The 22,776-nt window shown below is 36.1% G+C and overlaps 1 protein-coding gene across 4 annotated transcripts in view; it reads right to left on the reverse strand.

Moving 5' to 3' along the window:
* LOC136751178 (dachshund homolog 1) overlaps positions 1–22,776 on the reverse strand; it is a 184,180-nt gene that overhangs the window by 86,354 nt on the left and 75,050 nt on the right. For all 4 annotated transcript variants that reach the window (XM_066706556.1, XM_066706555.1, XM_066706558.1 and 1 more), the window contains exon 3: positions 2,158–2,319. In XM_066706556.1, coding sequence (XP_066562653.1) covers positions 2,158–2,319 — 162 coding nt within the window. The remainder of the gene's footprint in view (positions 1–2,157; positions 2,320–22,776) is intronic.

Raw genomic sequence — 22,776 nt, forward strand, 5'->3', positions numbered from 1 at the left:
AAATGCTGCCTTTCTTTCTTTCTTTCTTTCTTTCTTTCTTTCTGAAACACATCTTGGTCAATCATATTTCCAAGCAATCTCCTACTCTTGTGAATAGCAGAATAGAGCTTGCAACATTTTTCCTCCTTATCATTTGTGTGGCTCCTATCGGCCACCCTGTCACAAGAGAGTGCTTGATATAAACAAGAGATTGCAGAGACATCCAGTAATCAATATTAGGATGGCTTCAGTACCGCACATCATTTGTCTCGGCAACCATTTCTTTGACCAAACGAAGCATTAATTCAAATCATAAATCTGAGGTGATTTAAATCCAGGAATGAGAGGCTGCCTGGTTTAATGATTTATTTTGTACATTTCTGCAAGCGAGAGATTTGTCCATACGCAGTGACAGGTCACCTTCAAATGCCAGTGGCAGACTGTTCATCACCATGCAGACTAGCATCTCATCGGTGCAAGTAAATATTAAAGTAAAAGAATCCAATTGATTGTGGATGGGGGAGAAAGGCATCACTGCCATATATTTTACTCAAAGTGCTAATGCCTTACTTTCTGCACCTTCAGTGGCTGTTTTACTAGAATTATTATTCTAGTGGGAGGCTGTGTGCTCAAGGTTACAATTTAAATTGTAGCAGATAAAACCGTTTCTTATTAGCTTCATTGCCATAGCCTCGCTGTTCTTATTCACATTTATCTTTATTTCTGTGACCTCCTAGCCTCATTTTTTTCGCGCAGTTATGACCTCATTCCCCATGCATTTTCTTTGTTAAACGTGTTTATAATACATCCTGTTTTCAGAATATATGGTGTCAAAGATTGACTGAATTTCCAGCAAATCACAATCGCATTCAAAACTTTCAAGGGATAAATCAAACATTCAGCTCGCTAGCCAGAGCTCAAGGAATAATAAACATATGTTTATTTTAAAATTCTGCACTATGCACGCATATTTCCTGGATCAAGTGGTCTTATGCATATCATGTTAAAATGCAACCATCTTTTCTTAGCAATAATTTAATGAGATCCAAGTATGAGATTTTAAAATTCTCCTCTATCTGTCAAAATAAATCACTGGCATTTTTTAAATAATGGAATCTATGTAATACAAGATATTACATATTTTCCACGATGTTATGTAAAAACAGTTTGGAAATGTGCCGTTTTTTTTTTTGTTTTTTTTTTCTAAACCAGGAAATTGAAAGGAATCTAATTACCCTTACCCAAATCTTTCAGATCCCATTTCAGGATGTGAGACTGGCTACAGTGTATCAAGATCTCACTCCGATAATAATCAGAATGCACTAAAAGCCAAAAGGAATTTCCGCATTTGATCTCTTCCCCTTTATTAAAAAGATTTTTTATCACATATTATGACTTATAATTTCGTCTGAGAAAAAAAAAAAACACTACTGTATTTCTACAGTTAGAACATTGATAGGATTTTAAATATTCTGTGTACAATATTTATCACTAGCACATTTAAGCTGTACACTTATCAATAAGGGTAAAGTTTCTTTATTTGATGGCATCTGTTTTAGCATTGTAAAATAAGTAAGTTCAAACAAAATCAGCTGGATATTTCTCTCATCTGAGCTGTTTGTTGCTAGTAGTATTACTGCATTAAAGTCTCCCTGTAGGCAAAAAGTTGGCTTTGTTCCTAAACAAGGCCCACAGTCTATTAAAAACATAATTATTATATTAGATGCATTTTTAATATGTTCAACAGCTTTTGAAAATGACACGCAATAACTCGGGGATCTGTGTGTGTGCTTTGGTTTGTATTCACATACAAGATATCTAATAGCAAGGTTGATAAGAAATTGTTGCATGGAAACAAACTGAAGTATATGAACATTAAACAAGCCATTTAACTCCAGGCAATGCTACAGTTCGAGGCTATCAACGTCGCCTGCTCCCTTCTGAAATCCCCGTTACCTTTCACTACAAACAAAGGTTCTTTCTGTTTGTGTTGGATGTTGTAATATGCTACAACAAAGGGGAAAAAAAAATGTCCCGGCTACCATTTTAACTGTGCACTGTGTTTGTAATAATGCTACAAAATAGAAATGCCAAATCGATTGTACAGGACATGTAATCGGTAACTCGCAGGATTGGCTGAGGAGATGGAGTCAATGGCGGGATGCTGAAAGCACTCACCCACACTGGAGTTGAGGTCCCCATTCTCTGAGTCCCCCCCATGCTGGTTATTGCTGCTGTGGTAGCTGCTCATGACTTCCAGCTTGATCTTCTTCACCTTCATGGCCTCTGCGATGGCGGCGTTCGTGGCGGCTGCAGCGGCGGCGGCCGCAGCTGTGAGGCCTGGTGGACAAGAGCAAACAACACATGAAGGGAATGACCAGGGTTTCCTTCATTCAGGAGTGGCATTGCTTTTTAACAATAAAATTAAAATAAAGTAATTCGAGGGCAAATATTCGCTAGTGCTTTTTTAATCACCTGATTATGCCACAAGTTTCCTCAATTAAACTTTCAATATTTAGTTGGATATTTGTTTCAGGTGCACCATTTTCAGGCATTCATTTACTTAATCTTTTATCACTTTGCATTTTGACATAATACCCCCACCCTCCAAAAAAAAAGGTAAAACAAATAATATAGGCAAGATTGCATGAATTTCATTCTCAGTAGAAAAAACAAAAAAGATCTATGAACACAAACATAATCATTTACAGTGTATCACTTGTACATCGATCATGCTTTCATATTTAACTTGCACAAACACATTTGTATAGCAGTGTAACCAATGCTGCCTTTTATAACTCATAATAATCTAAAATGATCTACCGCAATAAATGATGCAACGGATTAAAACAAAATTGTTTGGAGAAACATACATACACAGTAGCAGACTTTTATATCTAACTGGTTGGTAGGAAAATGGAACAGAACACAGACTGTGTATCTGGTGGTTCCAACACTGCATGGCCCTAGGACACTTGGTGCGCTCTGTAATACTGTCGTCCTGCCATTACTCTTCGTTGGTGACAGATGGAGTCAAGCTAACACAGCTGAACTGACATACTGCCTTTATTTTTGTTTGTAAATAAAATGTGTCTGCAACAGTGTGAGAGGGAAGGTGTAAATATATACCCACAGACAGCACATTCTGAGGTTAGAAATATTATGTAATATTAATGATAAACATAACCTGGCTTATTCTTCTCATCCAGGCCCATTCATTGACACATACAATCGCCTGTATATAGGCTAATGCATTATAATTCCTATCCTCAATGGCTTGAATGGTTATAATATGTTTTCTCTTTTGTACTTTGCACAGTTAAAAGGGCAGTTCTAGGTTGGGAATCTCATAAAGAGCAAAATCTTAGCTTCATGGTAGTGTTCAATTCACCTTTCTGAGTAACTTGAAAGGGCTATGGCATTTCAACTGATGAAAGAGGGTGGGGGAAAAAAATGAGAATAGACCTCCATTCTGGAGTGTCGGTTCAGTCAGTGTTCTCTCCTGCTGGCATTTACCGGCCCTATGCCTATCTGACTAAAATCTATCCACATGGCCAATATTATTCATAATGTACCTCTGGAAGAATAAAGGAATTCTCTTACAGATGTCACAGAAGTGTCAGGGGAGCAAAAGCATGTTAAAACATACAGTGATGCAACGTTCGATCCACTTGCAAAAATAAATCTCTGGTGTGCAAAAAACCTGTGATCCTCTGACCTTCAGCATCATAGCGCTTTATAACTGTAACTAACCTTGAAGCAGTCGTTAGCTCTTTGCTGAAAAACTATATATATATATATATATATATATATATATATATATATAAACAAAGGACTTACTATTTGTATTCCGCTAACAGAAGTACATTATTTATGTCCAGTAATTGTCAGTAAATCGCTAAAGTAATAGAGGTATCCTAGCATGATCAAAAAAATAGAAAAAAATAAGACTGTGCAGTGTATGGAAGTTACATGTGTATTTTTGTTTCTGTATTGATATGTTTTTAGCTTGATCTTAGATCCTGTAGAAAACATAAAAATACACTTGTGCACAAACACAAGGCTTAATATCTCCCTCTTTTACAGCTTAAAATATACAATTCTTAGCGTTAGCTCAGTTAATGACTGGTTGAATAGTCAGTATCTGATTCAACCTCAAATGCAAGCCACTAATGTGACTTTTACAATTATTTGAAATGGGTAAATTCTTAAATCTGCTTTAGTCATTTTTAAAAGAGCTGTCACTAAAGAGGGTTACTGATAGTTACCTTGGGGCTAATTCCATTTCTTGGGAGGTATTTAAGGTTCCACCAACTTCAAATCCAAGAATGCTTTTAAATTGCGCACATGACAGATGGCCTCATACAGATGCATTTGGAGTTTTAACCACTTCTACGGGTAAAAGCTGCCCTTTGCTAACCAGTTTATGCCTGGTATTTTCATTGCTGTTTATTACAAGGGACAAGCAGCTTCATAAATATCTCATCACTTAGCTGTCACACACATTTCAGTGACACGACTCAAGCACAGCTATTAGCTGTGTGAATCTAGCCAGTACAAGGAGAGGAAAATCGAACATGTGGCATTAATACGCAGTCCTGGTTCCTAACCATCTGATAGGCAGATGGCGTGAAGCAGATTCTCCAGCTGAAATGAAGGGGCACATCATTTAAAACCTTGTTTGCATTTTAAAAGACATCAGTTCCATATTGATGTACAGTATACATCATGACAGAACTTAATAGCCATTCTTGTTTGCTGTCGCCTAGTCCTATTCCATATGTATGCAGAAATCACGGTGCACCCTATATAAGAGGGTTGCGCTTCTCAGTATAATGTATGTGGCCTCCACTTTCTGTTGAAGGTCGCCGTTCACTTAAGTACAATTTGCATGAGTCAACTGTTTCTAAATGAGGTACATGTAAAAAGTGAAGAAAAAAAAACATAAAAACATTATGGCTCAAGGATTTAATAAAAATGCTGTTTTGTGTTTTGTTTCATTTTTCTTCAAGAAACTGCTTAAGTGAACACTTCAAGGAGTAGATAAAAAAAGCTTTATAATTGTAATTTATTCCCTCATATAATAATAGTCTGGGTTAACATGCTCCTGAGCTAGTTAGGTGTTCAATATCAACACGCCACACTATATGTGTAGATCCACTGTTTTAGATCTGGACCATCTATCTACTCATTAATCTATCTTTTGAGACAGTAAGAGCTGGAGAGAGAGAGAGAGAGAGAGAGTATAAATAAATAAAATCCCTGTTAGAGCTAAATAGCGCATTTAAGTCATGTGTTAAGCACATCATTACTGACTATAAGATCAGGCCTAGAACAGAGGGCGCCGCAGCCTGGAGACAGCTGAGAATAAAAACTGTACAAGGGCTGATGAACGTATAAAAAGGGGGTCATGGCTGTCCAGTGGGAAACTATAAGAAGCGAGTTGGGGGTCATCAGATATTAATTTGTTTCTCTTAACATGGTAACGGCAGAGTCCAGGGGAAGCAATGCCCATCCAGGCTGCCAAAGCAAACACGATGGACAGTTTGTACAGCAATATCAACTATCAACCATAAACTATCTTTTGACAAGGTTTAATTTTATGAGTGCAGCTTTTCACATGTCTGAGTTGCTGTCATGTATGGGTGTGGTGCTTATCAGTACAGACATTTCCATGGAATCATTGGCAGCCACATACTGAGCTCATCTCTCCTAATGCAAGGTATTAGTTGGGAAATGAATGGGTACAATTCTGCCCATCCATACCAGCATCTGTCTTCTGTCCAATGTTTTTATGGAAGATCGTGCTCTAGTTCAACTAGTCCATACAACCTAAAGATGGAAAAGATACCTATTTGAGAGATACAACTGAACTATGCTATGCCCTGACCAGGCCCAACACATGCTCTCCACTGAGCTTGTGTGTCATTTCTTGACCAATCTATACAAAAGCACCCCAGTAAACCCACTCCTTTCCAACACTTCCTCTGAGTCTTGAATGGGCTGGCAGTCCATAGACCAGAATTCCAAACTCAATTCACAGTCTGTGTTTCATAGCATCACAGAATATGATCTTTCAAACCTGAAGCATATCTAATTATTTATATGACTTAAGGATAACTTAAGATTGGCAAATTTGATACCACAGCAACACAAATAAAACACACAACATCTATGAAAAGCAAGTTATACTTATTTGTAAACAATTACAAATTTGATGTAATATGATATTTGAATAATCCCAAATGGAACTAAATATTATTCATTAAGTTCATTATAGGTTATGCCATCAAATTAAACTCCAGTATCACTAAGTAGACTATTAGACACTTTTAACCCAAACACTTCAGAATGGCCACCATAGTCCCTTTACAAGCTTCAGTCAGCACAGATGGCTTGTGTTTTTGTCATGGTGCCACCTGCAGTTTGGACAGCAGCATTATGGTACTAATGCCGAGGGGTGTCAACTGAATACCTCCAGAGAATTTTCACTTTTTCAGTTTTAAATACAAAATATAGAGTTGGGATTACTATAAATATTAAATATATCTAGTGAACAATAGCATTTCTGTGCCTGCAACCAAGGATCCCCTTCAAAGCATAACTACTATTCACCCCGGCCAGTACTCAAGAGCACTGCCCCATATCCTAGGCACATTGCCTAAATAAAGTATGATTAATATGTGCATAACTGCTGTTCACTTTGCCTTTGATACTGTCAGTTATTATGACATTCATTATTTATGGTGAAGTGTAATGTGGGAGCAAATATTAATTTGTTATTGTAATTTGAAGAAGGTCTAGCTAACACAAGAACACACCACAATGCACTCTATCAATAAACCCATTCCTCCAACTCTTTTCATACTTATTTAAATGAGATCTTATCCCGAGGTCCCCTTTTCACTAAGTACATTGTGACACAAAGCAGAACAACATGATTCATCAGTCTCTCGTGTAGCACATTCTGACCTAAAAACTTCTTAAAGACTGACACACCAGCAAAATATCAAATGCAAAATAACTGTTGAGGTTCTTGCCCATCCCTGTGCCAAAACACTGATTCCTAACAAGACTGGCCTGATAATCAACATCTTTTTCCATGGCTATATTAATGTGACACTTCCAGGGAGATAAGGTAGACCTATATTCTTAAATTGTAGGATATTTCATGAAATAAAATAATTCTGGAGAGACCTTATTCATAGAGGGAATAAATCTGACCCTGTTCCTTATATTATGTTTCACATACTTAATGAACCTACAGATACAAATCCTACCAATGTATCAAAACTCTTAAAACATACATACTTTAAACGCTATAGTATTTGCATTTCAGTAAAACTGTTCAATGCATCTGTATTTACTTTTCTTATTAGAAGACTGTAATGGGCATTTGTATTTAAATCCATCATCTCCATGCAGTTGCAGATGCCCAGAGCACCCAGCTGTGTTGTTCACTTTCATCTAGAGAAAGGAACCAACCAACATCCTTGTGCTCGATGCTGTTAAACTGGCCCTTTACATTTTAACCGAATTTGTCAAGCAACTGCAACTCAGTGTCACAACACTAACTTGTGAAACCAAAGCAATAGTCACAAAGCCTTGCTAAATTAGCAATGTTAACTAAATGTGTTACTTTTAGCTGCACAGATGTTAGGATGGACTGTCTAATGCATACGTAATTAATATTTATTGTCAGCTATACAGAGCAAAACTCCTTTCCAGATCAAGGAACAGGAGATGCATAAACCAGCTATAATATGTATCCACTACAAAGAACCAGCACTAGACCAACTGCTGAGAGCCAACAGCAACCAGCAACCAGCAACCAATAACGACAAACGACTTTCAGGATTGGGGAATTCATCAAGTGGCATGATCCACTTGGTTTAAGGTACTATGTTTTGTTCTCTATGAAATTAGAAATGGAGATGGAGATCTATTAACCCCCCACCACCAATTCTTTTTATGATTTTAATTGATATGAACGTATATTACATTAATAGTGAATCAGACATTAATAAAACATAAACATTATAATTATTACAATTTATTATACATCAGCAGCAGTTCCACTCATTCATTGATAATAGAATTAGCTTCCCCTTGCTTGTCCCTGTAAACTGGTGAGAAACATCAGTGTGTTTTTATCTAGTGGGGACTGCCAAAATCAGGGTTTCCAAATCATTCTTCGGCACTTCCCTAAACAGTGCTTTGTTGCTAAAAAAAGCTCTATTATTTTTATCTTGTGCTCTCAACATGGCTCACCATCACATAACACTGCCTCTGGTATAAAGAAACAAGATGGAAACTATTTATCCAAAAATTACTTTTAGTGTGAATGGGACCTACACTTATGTAATGAAATGGACTGCCATTTTTGTTCCTCAATTGGAGATGAAATTGAACTGTAGTGCCTTAAATAGTAAGAACTTTAAATTACTCCCTCTCTCTCTCTAAACATTCTATTGTAATTCCCATGATAAAACTGACAAATGAAAAAATAAATAGTTGGTGTGAAGAAATTCATTGAGTTCATTGGATCGCCATAAATTTAGATCAGTCAGTTCTCATTAGGAAATGCAATATTTGCACCAAACTATAAGTCTTTGTTTTGTGTTAAGTGTAATCAAAGGAGAGAAGTATTTATTTCCTCACTGTCAATGGTTATGTTTTTCCTCAAAATGTTTAATAAATAAATAAATAAATACATACATATCCATCCATCTATATTCAATAACCACTTCATCCAGTGCAGGGATGCTATGAGCCTAACTTGGTAACACAGGGAACAAGGGCGGGGTATGTATACATACATACATACATACATAAGAAATACACAACCAAGGAAAACTTACATGCCAGTGAATTTAATTCCCCTGATTTAAAATAGGATATGAAGAAATACCAGTAGGTTTTTACCTCAGGGTACTCACAATATTGTAATACACTCTAATAACACAGGTAAGTTCAATAAATTACCATTGTGTGTTGTTGGGAAGTCAGACAATATTTTTACTGTACTTTAAAGTGAGACAGGCTTTTTCCAAGATAAAAACAAATTATAAATCTAGTTATAGTTGAGAACATTCTGTATCCTTTGCAGCTACGCTCATGATTTAGAAATGTCTATCAATGTTGTGTTTCACTCAGTCATGCCTATTTTCACATGCACTCTCTTATGGTAGTGCGACTGCACATAGTGGAACAGAGATGGGTGTGTATCTGGAATGTATGACTTTCAATAAAACCATTCTAATAAGGCAGCAACAATATTCTGCACTTAAAATATAATGCTACATTCAATAAATTATGTTTTGTTATACTAACAATGCAGAAGGATTAAAACAAACACACAAAAAAAGCAATTAAACATCAGCAGCATTGATGCATGAAGGCATTGTTTACCATCTTGAACTGCATGAAGTTTGCTATAATGAAAATTGTATTTTGTATTCAATCATAATAAAACAAATACTTCCTCCATTGGCTTAGTCAAAGCACTACATTGGCATTTGTATTGTTTGGGGCTCGGGATGGCACGAAAACAGGATTTAAATTTTACTTAATGTTAAAAATACATAATAGTTTGTTACTCCCTCTTCTTTCCACTGACAAAACACATCTGGAGGTGTACTGGTTAATTACATACAATTCCTCAAACTGATCATTGATGTAATCTGCTTTGATCTGAAATCTTGCAGCTGCCATTAACCTTATGTTTATTGTATTTGTGATAAAAAGATGAACATGTAATTAAGTCATAACATTGGGTAATTGATCATAATGGTAATCACCTAAGAAACTCACCCCTTAATATAGAATTCAATTCAGCATGATATTCATAAATGGCCCAGACCAAATCAAAACTTTGACCTCCTTGGCAGCAGCACATGAACAGAGGATTGTTATTTCTACCTAATACGTATGTTTTAATTTGAAAGGAACATTCTCCAGGTTATTTGTGGTAGTTTTATTTTTATTTTTTGTTTTTTATTAACTAGGCCTACATTTTTCCCTAAAGAAGCACATTATGCTTACTTTCTCAGTGTGAACACTAAATTACCTAATTAATTGAAACCTGATTTTGTCAAAAAGGTCAAAGTTTGTATTCTGTGAGGTATTATCTTGCTCTTTAACTTGGTTTCTGAAAAGAAACAAAAATACTGCCAAGATAGTTATAATAAATGAAACGGTATACAGCCCCAGGCAATGGCCTAGTTAATAAACTTTCAATGCAGGTTTCTTTCAACTGTTACGGACAAGGAGGTTAAAAAAAATCTTAAATTACAGCCATGTGTGAGTTTTAAAGCTACTGTGCTTTTTATCTCAAACCTTTGGCTTTAGAAAAAAAGACAAAGAGAGATTGTCTTTCATTCTTTTTTTAACTTACAATGAATGTTTCATGACAAAAAAAAAGTCTGCAGACAACTTTTTCCTTTAGAAAGTTGAGGTTAGTCACTCACATTCTGTAGAGATACTTACCCATCTCAATTAATGCATCTATTTTATATTTTTCGTAGTGAGGAAAAAGTCAGAATATACTGCAGTTACTTATACACCTAATAATAAAATGGATTTGACTACATTTAATGCATACAGATAACTCAAAACAATGTGTGACAATAATTTAGACCAAAGTCACCCATTCCATCGTCAAAACTAGTCACCTCATTAAATCTATTAACCACTACTATGCGTTACCAAAATATGGCTAAACCTAATATTGGGATAACGTCTTAAAAACATGTATAGGTACATGTGAGGCAAAATCTGCATAGGTTGCATTATGCATGTAGTGAATTCATGTTTTATTCATGTTTTATTTATGATTACTTTATGATAACTTAATATACATCAATAACCCTTCAAATGCTACTGCCAGGATGAACATTAGAAGAGCAGTATAGAAAACACGATTCAACATGAGTAAGTATCCAACACTTGGGAAAGACAGCAGCTACTTCAGCCAGTCCAGCAGGAGGTGTGTGGACACTGAAACAGACCATATGAAGAACATTCCTGCGCTACTCCCCAAGACTCTCCGAAGGGAATACAAATTAAACCTCTTTACCAAGATACTTTACACTCCTAATTATAAAAAGGAGTATACAACAGGAGTCCTTAATGAAGATGTTTATTTTTCCAATCCTTATCTTCTTTGAGCTGGATTGGCCCAGAGAGTAGCTGAGATTTCTCCTTAACTCAGTCCAAAATAGTCCCCAAATTGTTTATATCATTCTGTGCCACTATGCAGCAAACTGACAGGTCTTTATATAAAGAAGGCCCTGGGGAGTGGTGACTAAATTACCCACTTGAAGCATTCATTCTTCCAATACTGTATCTCCCCACTGTATCCATAGAGAGTTTTAGTCCCCAATGCTGTCACTCTCTCGTATTTAACCACCACTTCATTTAGAGCAGCATTATCAGCACTCTCGTTTGCATGGGATTGACAACATGCTTGACCATAAAAATGCTTGTGCTGCATTAACTTATAATAGGGCTGTCTCTCTCTTTGTTTAAATGTTCTCTGACTTCACCTGTTTTGTTTCCATCATTGAAATGTTGCGAAGGAACGTACAACAAATAAATAAAGACAACGACGCGCATTTCACTGAAAAAGAAAGAGTCGCGGGAAAGATTTGTGTCATGATATGCGTGACAGAATTCCAGTGACGGAGAGAGAAATCTGAAGGTGGAGACTGACCGTTATAAGTCATAGAGAAAATCTGACCTAAGACCTAACAAGACCTGAAATCAAGACCTAGCATCTTGAATTAGTAGAATATGTGCTTGCATGTATCAGTCTGTGTTCAGAGTACTGCTCCTTTAATTTCTGATTCCGTTTTTGACCTTTGAATTTTCTTTCAAGCAACTTCTGCTCTAAAAATAAAATGAAAAGTAACAGGGTTGTGGCTGAGCAAAAAGAGAGTGAGAATGTGAAATCGAACTGTAATACTGCTGGTCTGCTTGAGTAATGTGGACTGCTCCCTTTAGAGAAAGAAATTTTAAAAAATGCTTTCTTGGAGCACTGAATTGCATCAGATAAACACAAATAGAACCATTCATAAATATTTGCTTAATTGCAAAGAGAATGGCTAATAATTTCCTTCATTTCCCTGGAAACTGAAAGTCATATCTTCTCTGTTAATTTCCTGTTTCAGGTACTAATACACACAAAATAAAGCCTGAGGGGTATATACTGTATTTGTCTTTATCATTTTGATCACAACATGCCTTTGTTTTGTTTGTTTGTTAATTTGTAAATTGGGAACTGCTTTGTTTTTAGTGTTTATTAAAGTTAGAGCTACACTGCATTGAAATTCAACCTTTTTATATTTACAGTTTTCATATTTTACCCAGCATTTCATGGTGTTTTCTGCTCTGCTGGTGTGTGTCTATGTGCAGTGTTCTACATTTACATTTTAAATAAGCCATTTACAGTTGTCATGCTTACAATTCCAAGGTAGACCGCAACACATAGTCAAACACTAACATAGGAAAGAATGCCAACTGCAATTCTGCCCATTGGACTTCCTTCCCCTACATTTGGCTAAACACAAATTCTTCGTCCCCCGGGCATTGATTCAACAGATTCCAGTTGCATAGTAAAATACAAGAAGAAAGAGGAACAAGATCAAAAAAATATCTTCTGTGATTCATTACTGACATAATCCTTTTTTATATATTAATTCAGAAGGTTCATGGAAACAGACACATTTTATCCACTAAATAGTACACAGCATTTCTCAATGGTCTGTACAGAGTCTGTCAACTGGATGTCAGCTCATGACATCCAGCATCTGTTCCTGTGTAGCAGAATGGTCGCTTCCTGTTGAATCCTTTTGAACCTTAGTGGTACTGGGCTCGAATGTATGTATCTTAACATAACTGAAATCAATGAAGAAATGATTCTTTCATTGGTGAAGTGTCAAACACCTATCAACATTTTCAAGGGTAATTTCTGATTCCATGATACAAGAATCTATTTGCACGAGCAGCCTAGACAATGAAGTGCTGAACAGAACAACATGACATGGTGGTTATTATTTGTGAAGAAACAGGCAAATATGTATCTTAAGCTACCTTTCTCACTACATGAAAACAGGTTGGCACCAGACATCTTAATGAGGTGCCACGGCCACGGCATCACATGACTTAAAAGCAAGCTAAGCTCCACACTCTGCTGCAGTCGCAATTATTCATTGATTTTTACATGACATGAGCAACCCTTACCTTTCTTCACGTTATATGAGAAATAAATTAATCGCGTTTATGTCAATTTATAAACCAACTAAAAAAGTAGAACAAAAAGTTGTTCATTAAAGAACAAATGGTTAAAATGATAAAGAAAATGGTGGTCAATAAAGACATACATATAGAGAGAGAAAACACAATTATAAAAAGTATCTAATATGAAAACATGTAAAACAATTAAGGAGCCGATAATGTAGGGAAAACAGGGAAAAAAATATATGCAAGGAATAGTCACATTTGCAAAGTAACAAAGAAACCCTTAACCAAATAAAGAAATGCACTGTTCTGTCACAGTGAGCACAAATAACAAATAATAGGGATTGAGTCTGATAGTAGCCTCTGTGCTTGGAGCAGCTGTCATATTAAATAATAATGAGGGGTCTATTAATATGCAAAGGAACCAGCAGCAGACTGGCTTAATGCTGTCATGCCTCTGCATATTGTCAGATTGTTCATTATTAATTAACATGCTTGCTGCCCCATACCTGTGCAATGTCAGAACATTCTTATAACAAATACTGAATGTATGTGCCCTCTCCTAATAATAGTGTAATTAAATTAAAATCAGATTAACTACACATCAGTACACAAAGACTGACTTTACAACTCAGCCGATAAAGAATTGCCAGTCCTTATCTGAAATGTTACTTTATTTTTTATTTATTTTTCCTATTTCTTTTTTTTTTTTTTTTTAGACTATGGGCAGCTCTGAATCTTGGTTTACTTATCTAACAAGGCGGCTGAGAAAAGAACCTATCCTCTTACATCCCAATGAGCTGAGAAGCTTAATTTTATGCATGGGCTGGTAATAATGACAAGCGAGGGTGGAGTGCTGGGGACTCTGAGTGGATTGTTATCATCCCTGAACTCTGCTCCTCATATCATGATAAATTTAATATCAATTACAGCAGCTTCAGTTCAAGTACATATCCGATGACAAGAGGTAGAGGTCGGTAGTGGCAGAATTTGACTTATGCTTTTGCTGAATAATGAATCTGACCAAAAATGTGCCTGGTACTTTGAACTCAAACCTGAAAAAGAGGTACAGCTGAGAAAAGAAAAGACTCAAATAGCATGTTCTGTATGCCTCATCTCCAGACATGCCTCACTGTCTGACCACAAAAAAGGAAAGCATTTACGGTAGTGCATGAAAGTAGATTTACTCTAAACAGACTTCAATACATTGCTGTAGCTGTGGCTGGTGGGAAATCAATGTGTTTTTGTTTGATGAATCAGATAATGTGCCACAATAACTAATGTTTACTCTTTATTTCATTTGAATTAGCAGACCAACAGACAGACAGATAGATAGATAGACTAATTCTGTATGGCACTATAATAACAAATAATATATAATACAACATGAAGAACTATACCGTAGTGAGCTAAACTTCCATTACTTAATATATACAGTATGCACATGGTGTTTAGATATGGTATTGATATTTAAAATTAAGCAGAGAATGATATTTTTATCTATGCTATAGGTGTATTTGAGTATGGCTTGTCTAACACCATTTCTAAATTACTACAAGTATTTTTGTAATAATGTTTAATGGGAAATTTTAAATTGCTCAATGCATTTGTCTGGATAGTACTGTGAATGACACAGTATTTAAAATAGGATCAAGGCTAAGGAATGAGCTTGTTAATACACCATGGGCCTCCCCCCTGTTCATCAGCACAGCTCAGTCAAAGACTCGTTGAATTCAGGAACTCAACTTGTCTCACAATTATCAGCTTTCTCCAGAGTTTAATTAAAAATCTTTGTTAGGTCCAAAGATGTCTGAAAGAATAAGACTAAGACTGTTAAAAACAGCATTTACTATTTTATTTTGTTATTATAAATGAATGACATGAATGTACGTCTCAGTGTATTATTATTAATAACAATAATCAACCTCTTCATCATGCTACAACTACATTAGTTCAGTGACTGATTACCTTGACTGCACTACAACTATTATAAAATAAGTATTTTATCTTGTAATATCTTAGTTTAGCTGCACCTTATTAATAAGTAATCACTTCAATCTATCAACAGATGTTCTCCTGCATACCAAAAACCTACTTGTCTTGTCAATATATGTTAAAGGTCTGAACTATATACGAACTTTGACCCATCGGCATTTGCAAATTATAGTTTGACATGGTGTTCTTCTTTCCAACTAATGCAGATCCATCATCAGGTGCTGTGTTTTCAATGCAACAGGCAAATGGGTTGAAGTTTAGATTGGGTCCAGGCCTCAATATGAAATGTATACACACACATTCAGAGACACATTTCAGTTCTGGCTTAAAACATGTGTCTTAATTGTTGTAATGGAACATCACAGTCATGCACATGCTGTTCCAGAAGACTTACTCTTATTATATTTTCCAAAGGTATACCTTGCAGCACTGTGTGCAGCTAACACTAGCCTAGGAAAGTATGCTGTTTTATGAGTCTTTTCTTGGTCTTAAAGCCCTCACTACAGTCGTCTCAGATTGTAAACAAATTAGGTCTAACTAGTCGACACGTTCTCAGCTGTCTACATGTTTCAGAAAATTGCACTCACAAAGCTTTTATTCTCCACCATCACAAATCTTTGAAATATGATCTGAAAAAGCATTAGCAAAGCTGAATACAGTACACAAAGCTGTTAAGAGTTTGACTAGCATTCAATCTGCTAATGTTTCGGCACATTGATCAATTTACCTATCATTTCCTAATTTAAATGAACATTTCAGGACTTGAAAGTCTGCTTGTCACATTATGATATTAGATTACAGGACAACTAAATATCTCCTTTCTGCTGTGGAAACAGAACAAAGTATTAAGTGCTGCAACTAACACTGATAAAATCACTCCTTTTTCGACGCTGCCTGCAGTTTGGCAAAGTGTAGTTTAGTGCCTATAATTGCTCTACACCTCGTGTTGTGCATGCATGAATCGAATGACAATGCAATACAATAGTATGCATACATGCACTTCCGTTCCCATCAAACAGGAGGTACACAAAGCTCTTTCTAATGAACAAGATTTACAAAACCTCTACAAAGCTCCGACAATTAAGAAACCGTCTAATAAGTGAAATGTGTCCTTCCTGCTGAGTGCTTCAAACCTTAGACTCTCAAAGTAAGCTGCAGTATCAGCTCACAATTAAAAATTAAACACTTTAGATCTTCTGTCATTAAATGGAGGAAGGCGAGAGGTGTTTGAGCAGGAGGAGTCGTTATTAAGGACAATCAGACAGCTGGCTGTTTCCTTTACTCTGAACATGTTTTTTTTCTTTTCTTTTTTTATCTTGAATGAGAATGTGTTAAATACTTGACAACAAGAGCTTACTTATAGGTATTTAAAATTCTCTGAAATAATATTCCTTTGAAATATGTATTCTAATTACATTTATTGCCCCAAATTAGCACTGCATCTTGCAAATGAATTTGTATATAAGATACATATATCAAATATCTTTCCATCAATGCAAAATTAAAGTAACATTGATTATATACTAAAAACAGAAGATAATTTGAAAGATTTTCACGCGGATAATGTTTGTTATTTTATTATTAGAAATTGAATACTTTATTTATTATTGTTCTGTATCACTATAGCAATTAAAAACAAGTCACCCTTCTCTGCACATAGACAGAGGAGCCCTGACAAACTGTTTCACTGCATGCTTACATTATCTTAATTTTCTTATTTTGTCAAAGTCAAAAAAATAAAAATAAAATAGAGGGTAGGGGTATAATTTACATCGCAAAATCAGACTTTTGCTACAATTTAGGTAGTCTTTTAAATCTTAGGTAATAAAGCTAAAATCTCATATTAACTTGTAACACAAAATGATAATTAATCTACCGGAGATTCCATTTCAATTAGGTAATTATCCTAGGGGTTCAAGACAACATGTGAGAATGCTGAAAGACTGTAAACTGTAGTGGATTAAATGTAAACCCTGCAATACTGAAAGTAATTTCCATAGGAGCAATATTATTGTGATCCCAGGCCATAATAACTGGCACACAAGGAGTGAAAGAAGGAGATATAATATAAAGACAGCAACAGGTGCCTACACAAAACAACTATAAATCATAGTGATAAGGTGTCTGCTTTTTCAGCCATCTCATTAACATGGAAAAATCAATGAGAGATAAGTAAGAATGCTAGATTACAGGAATTTGTAAATGTTTTCTTATTATTTTTTTATTTGGGGGGGCTGGTACTGAAATAATGCAAATTCAGAACTGGGAAGAGAGAAACAAAATATAGGCTAATCTATGGCTTGTCTATTTCTATGCTATTATTGAAATTAAATACATTTTGCACTTATACTATAAAAGACAGTTAGAGGAATGCTGGAAAATGATTGTTCTTATGATGAATAATATCTGGAGTCACAATTGTAAGTGGAAAGGCTGTGATATTACTAATATATTAATGCTATTGTTAATGTATATATAGGGGACTTTATATATATAGGGAGCTTTTGTCCAAATCTGAGGAACTGACACGAGAATACTGAATTCTAAAGAGTCCCAATTTTTTTGTTTTGTTTGGAAGGATCTGGATACTCAAAGATCATACACAAGAGAACTAAAACACATATGTAAAACACATACATTAGTACAACAATATATGACCAAAAATCTAGATTGTAAATGGTTTCAGTGTAATAGTTTATTGCATCTAATGGAAATTATGTGTGTATACACTCACCTAAAGGATTATTAGGAACACCTGTTCAATTTCTCATTAATGCAATTATCTAACCAACCAATCACATGGCAGTTGCTTCAATGCATTTAGGGGTGTGGTCCTGGTCAAGACAATCTCCTGAACTCCAAACTGAATGTCTGAATGGGAAAGAAAGGTGATTTAAGCAATTTTGAGCGTGGCATGGTTGTTGGTGCCAGACGGGCCGGTCTGAGTATTTCACAATCTGCTCAGTTACTGGGATTTTCACGCACAACCATTTCTAGGGTTTACAAAGAATGGTGTGAAAAGGGAAAAACATCCAGTATGCGGCAGTCCTGTGGGCGAAAATGCCTTGTTGATTCTAGAGGTCAGAGGAGAATGGGCCAACTGATTCAAGCTGATAGAAGAGCAACTTTGACTGAAATAATCACTCGTTACAACCGAGGTATGCAGCAAAGCATTTGTGAAGCCACAACACGTACAACCTTGAGGCGGATGGGCTACAACAGCAGAAGACCCCACCGGGTACCACTCATCTCCACTACAAATAGGAAAAAGAGGCTACAATTTGCACAAGCTCACCAAAATTGGACAGTTGAAGACTGGAAAAATGTTGCCTGGTCTGATGAGTCTCGATTTCTGTTGAGACATTCAGATGGTAGAGTCAGAATTTTGGCGTAAACAGAATGAGAACATGGATCCATCATGCCTTGTTACCACTGTGCAGGCTGCTGGTGGTGGTGTAATGGTGTGGGGGATGTTTTCTTGGCACACTTTAGGCCCCTTAGTGCCAATTGGGCATCGTTTAAATGCCACGGCCTACCTGAGCATTGTTTCTGACCATGTCCATCCCTTTATGACCACCATGTACCCATCCTCTGATGGCTACTTCCAACAGGATAATGCACCATGTCACAAAGGTCGAATCATTTCAAATTGGTTTCTTGAACATGACAATGAGTTCACTGTACTAAACTGGCCCCCACAGTCACCAGATCTCAACCCAATAGAGCATCTTTGGGATGTGGTGGAACGGGAGCTTCGTTCCCTGGATGTGCATCCCACAAATCTCCATCAACTGCAAGATGCTATCCTATCAATATGGGCCAACATTTCTAAAGAATGCTTTCAGCACCTTGTTGAATCAATGCCACGTAGAATTAAGGCAGTTCTGAAGGCGAAAGGTGGTCAAACACAGTATTAGTATGGTGTTCCTAATAATCCTTTAGGTGAGTGTATACTATATTATATGTGTATATGTATGTGTATGTGTATGTGTATATATTAATATATATATATATATATATATATATATATATATATATATATATATATACACACACACACACACACCTGGGAAACATAATTGTAATAAAAAATAATACAAAAAAGTTAAGAAAAGAGGATAAGTAGAATGATCTTATATGAATATGATAATACTTTCCTGATATGACAATCAAACATTATTCCATTGAACACAAAGACCTAATCCATACACGCAGTGATCATTTTAATATTTTAATGCTGGATTTGTGGCAGCAGTTTCTTTCTTTATTATTATTAACTCAGATCATTTTATTTCTTAACCATCGATGAAGGACATTTGAAGAATATGTGAAAGGTGGCTCTATGAACTAGAAGGCCCCTTGTACAAGATTAGGGACCGGTCACTGACAAGAAAAGGAAGCCAGGAAGAGTGATGGGCTATAACTAGGCTTTAATAACAGTGAGTGTGTCTATATCCAGGGCAGATATGAACCTTATCCCAGCTAATACTGAAAGTTGCGGCTGGAATCTGAGCCCAAGCTTTTCAAAGCTCCTCTGCTTAAAAGGAGATGTCATCTATGTGCGGTGTCAGCTGAGAGCAAATAATACAATTTAGAGGGGCAGTCTCACTGTAATGCATTAGGAATTGCAAAACCCCTGGAGCCAAGCCCTGAGGAGAACATATTTTACAAAGGATATATTGAATGATGTTTGTTTTGTTAAATGGGAACCAAAGCAGATTAAAATCTCTTTGCCCAACCTGGCCTTCAGTCATTTAAAGGGTAGAAAAGGAAAGAGGGGAAAAAAACAAAAACCTATAACAAAGGCTGATGTAGTTTTCTATCACAAGGTAGCTTGCAGATCTGTCACTATGAGGCTGATATGTGCTTTGGCTTGGATATGAAAGTACTTTTCGAGGAACCTACTGAAGTAGACAGCTTTCTATGGCTCCAACAAAGCTTGCTGTGGGGAATTAAAATAAACAAAACAAAATAAAATTAATCTTACAGTGAGTGAAGTTTTGATACATAAGTTATGGCAGCTCACATTGCCCCGAGCAAAGAATGAGTTTTGCCATTTGATAATTTGCTTGATTCAGTGCACTGCTTCATGCAGGGCATTTTCTGCCTGATTTATGTTTAATCGAGTCACCTGCTCAATGTTAAGGAGGGTCGCGGGCAGACAGAAGGGATATAACTGTGTTAGTACTGAGACTTTCAACATCCACAAATCTGACGTCTGACAGAGGATGATAAGTTGTTCTGCACAGAATCTCAAGAAATGTTTTCGGCCTTCAACAAAAACAGGAAAGAAAGCTAAATAGATGACGTGTTTCAAATCTTCCAATAAGATTATATTATTTTTAAACGCAGTTTCAAGAAAATAAAATTCTCCACATTCTTCCAAATTTAAATTAGGCTGTAGCTTTGAGGGAACTAAAACCACATAACAAATATGCATCAAAAATAACTTAAAGACCAGCTGTGGGTAATACAGACAGACCCATTAACTGGAATTAAGTCATGCATGTTCACAATTTACCAAACCAGAAGAGAATGTGTCTGTTTTGCTGGCTGTGTGCTCCATGATCCCTTACACTGCCATGTATGTACTGAGTTTGATAAAAGCATATGACTATCAACTTGATAATGGTCAGTTGCATGTATTTAGAACCAAGAGCCTTATGTGTATTGTATAAAATATTCTGTTTATCAATTTCTCATCACACTGGGGTCCACTTAATGAACACTACCCTTTAATTACAGCATCTGGACAAATCTTTAAAAAAGGAAATAGTTAATTACCATTATGATGAATTTGACATGCAGCTGGAGAATAACAAGGGACTGTGAAAAAGTTTACTCGAGACACACAAATGTGTTTCACAGTGCCTGGGCTGTTTACCGGTTTTGTGGATTCTGACTGGTTTCTAACAGGTCCTGTATAAAACCAGACACACTTTGCAGGGCCAAGCACTCTTTATTTTCCAATGCCTTGACAAAATGTCAAGATCACAGCATAAAAGAGGCAGTTTCTTTCTGGGTCTGATACGGATGATATCAAAGTGTTTTCTGTTTTTTGTTTTTTGCTTTATTTCCAGCTAAACAAACTCTTGCTCTCAAGTCCTATCTGTCCCCTATGGCCTTTAAGTTCCTATTTCCAAAAAGACATTGAAAGTATGACCTCTTGCAAAACATAAAAGTGGGGCATTTCTAGCTCCGTTATTCAAAAGCACAAAGCTGTCATCTACCATTCTCTATTGTAAAATCTTGCATATTTTGTAAATGCTTCTGAATTTCAAATGCACCTATGAAGCAGTTTTGTCCATACGGTGAGGTTTTGTGGAATAAATAAATCAAAGAAAATGGAAACTGGGGATCAGTATATCACTAGAAAATAAATAAACAAACAAATAAATATGTAACAATTGAAAATGCAACAAAAGAATAAGAAAAGTTAAAAAAGAAAAAGAACCTATGGACATAATAAATCAAATGCTATAGGACAGTGTTATATTTCAGCGTGTGCATTTTCGATTTCACTGAAACACGGCACCACTGTAGCACTGTAGTGGATCCCAAGTGCATTCACAGGTACAAATCAGAGGATTCAAGTCCATCCCAATCAACTGACATACCTAGGCCTACTTCACCAAAAAAACTTGACCCCATGCACAGGAGATTTGTGTACTCTTGAGGAGGGACTGACATCACCACTCAAATTAACACTTTGAGCCCTGTAGAACAACCTCCATCAGAAAAAAAAGAAAAAAATTCTAACATCACTCATCAGATACAGTTCAGGTCAGATAAAGGTAGAAGATTTATTTACCAAGAGGACTCCTTTGTTTTTCATGAAGCCTCCACCTAAATGGTAATTTGACAACCAAAATAATGTAAAATAAATAACCTGTTACACTGTATTTAGATCCCATTGAACAAATAATGCATTGATGCAGTCACAGCTATTCTCCACCAGCGCAGTATGATAGGACAAGCATTAGCAGATTTTTGTCTGCATTAGTTTCAAGGTTACCACATTACTAAAATCCAAACACAACAGAAGGCAGGGTTTGCTAGTAATAGCACAGTTTCCAATTCATACATTGTCTTCAGACATTATTCATTTTGAACCCCAAACCCAAAATACAAGTTAAAATTGGCTCCTGACTACAAGCAGACACTCAAAGAGTCTCAATAATTTAACAGATATATTGCGTATACTACTACTATTACTACTACTTCAGATGCAGAGACGTTTTCAAACATAGATAACTTTGTTACAGTTTGTTGACACTGTGCCCAGCTTTCCTCAGCAGGAGCTGAAGAAAAACGAACAAAACATGATATTTCCTGCTGAATTGTGTCATTTAATTTCCTCAGGACGTGTTGAAACGACCCCTTTATTTATTAGCATTATTATTTCCCTGCTTTCCTTTAGATAGGGAGTTAAACAGAGAGAGATGAACAGCCAGTTAGATAGACAGACAGAGAGGGATACTTAAGCACACAATTGTGGGAAAAGTTTATTAACCATTCTTTTATCAAGATGGAAAAGTTCTTTGTTTTTTGTTTTTTCATCAA

This window comes from Amia ocellicauda, chromosome 6 (assembly GCF_036373705.1).
Source record: "Amia ocellicauda isolate fAmiCal2 chromosome 6, fAmiCal2.hap1, whole genome shotgun sequence".
NCBI lineage: Eukaryota > Metazoa > Chordata > Actinopteri > Amiiformes > Amiidae > Amia > Amia ocellicauda.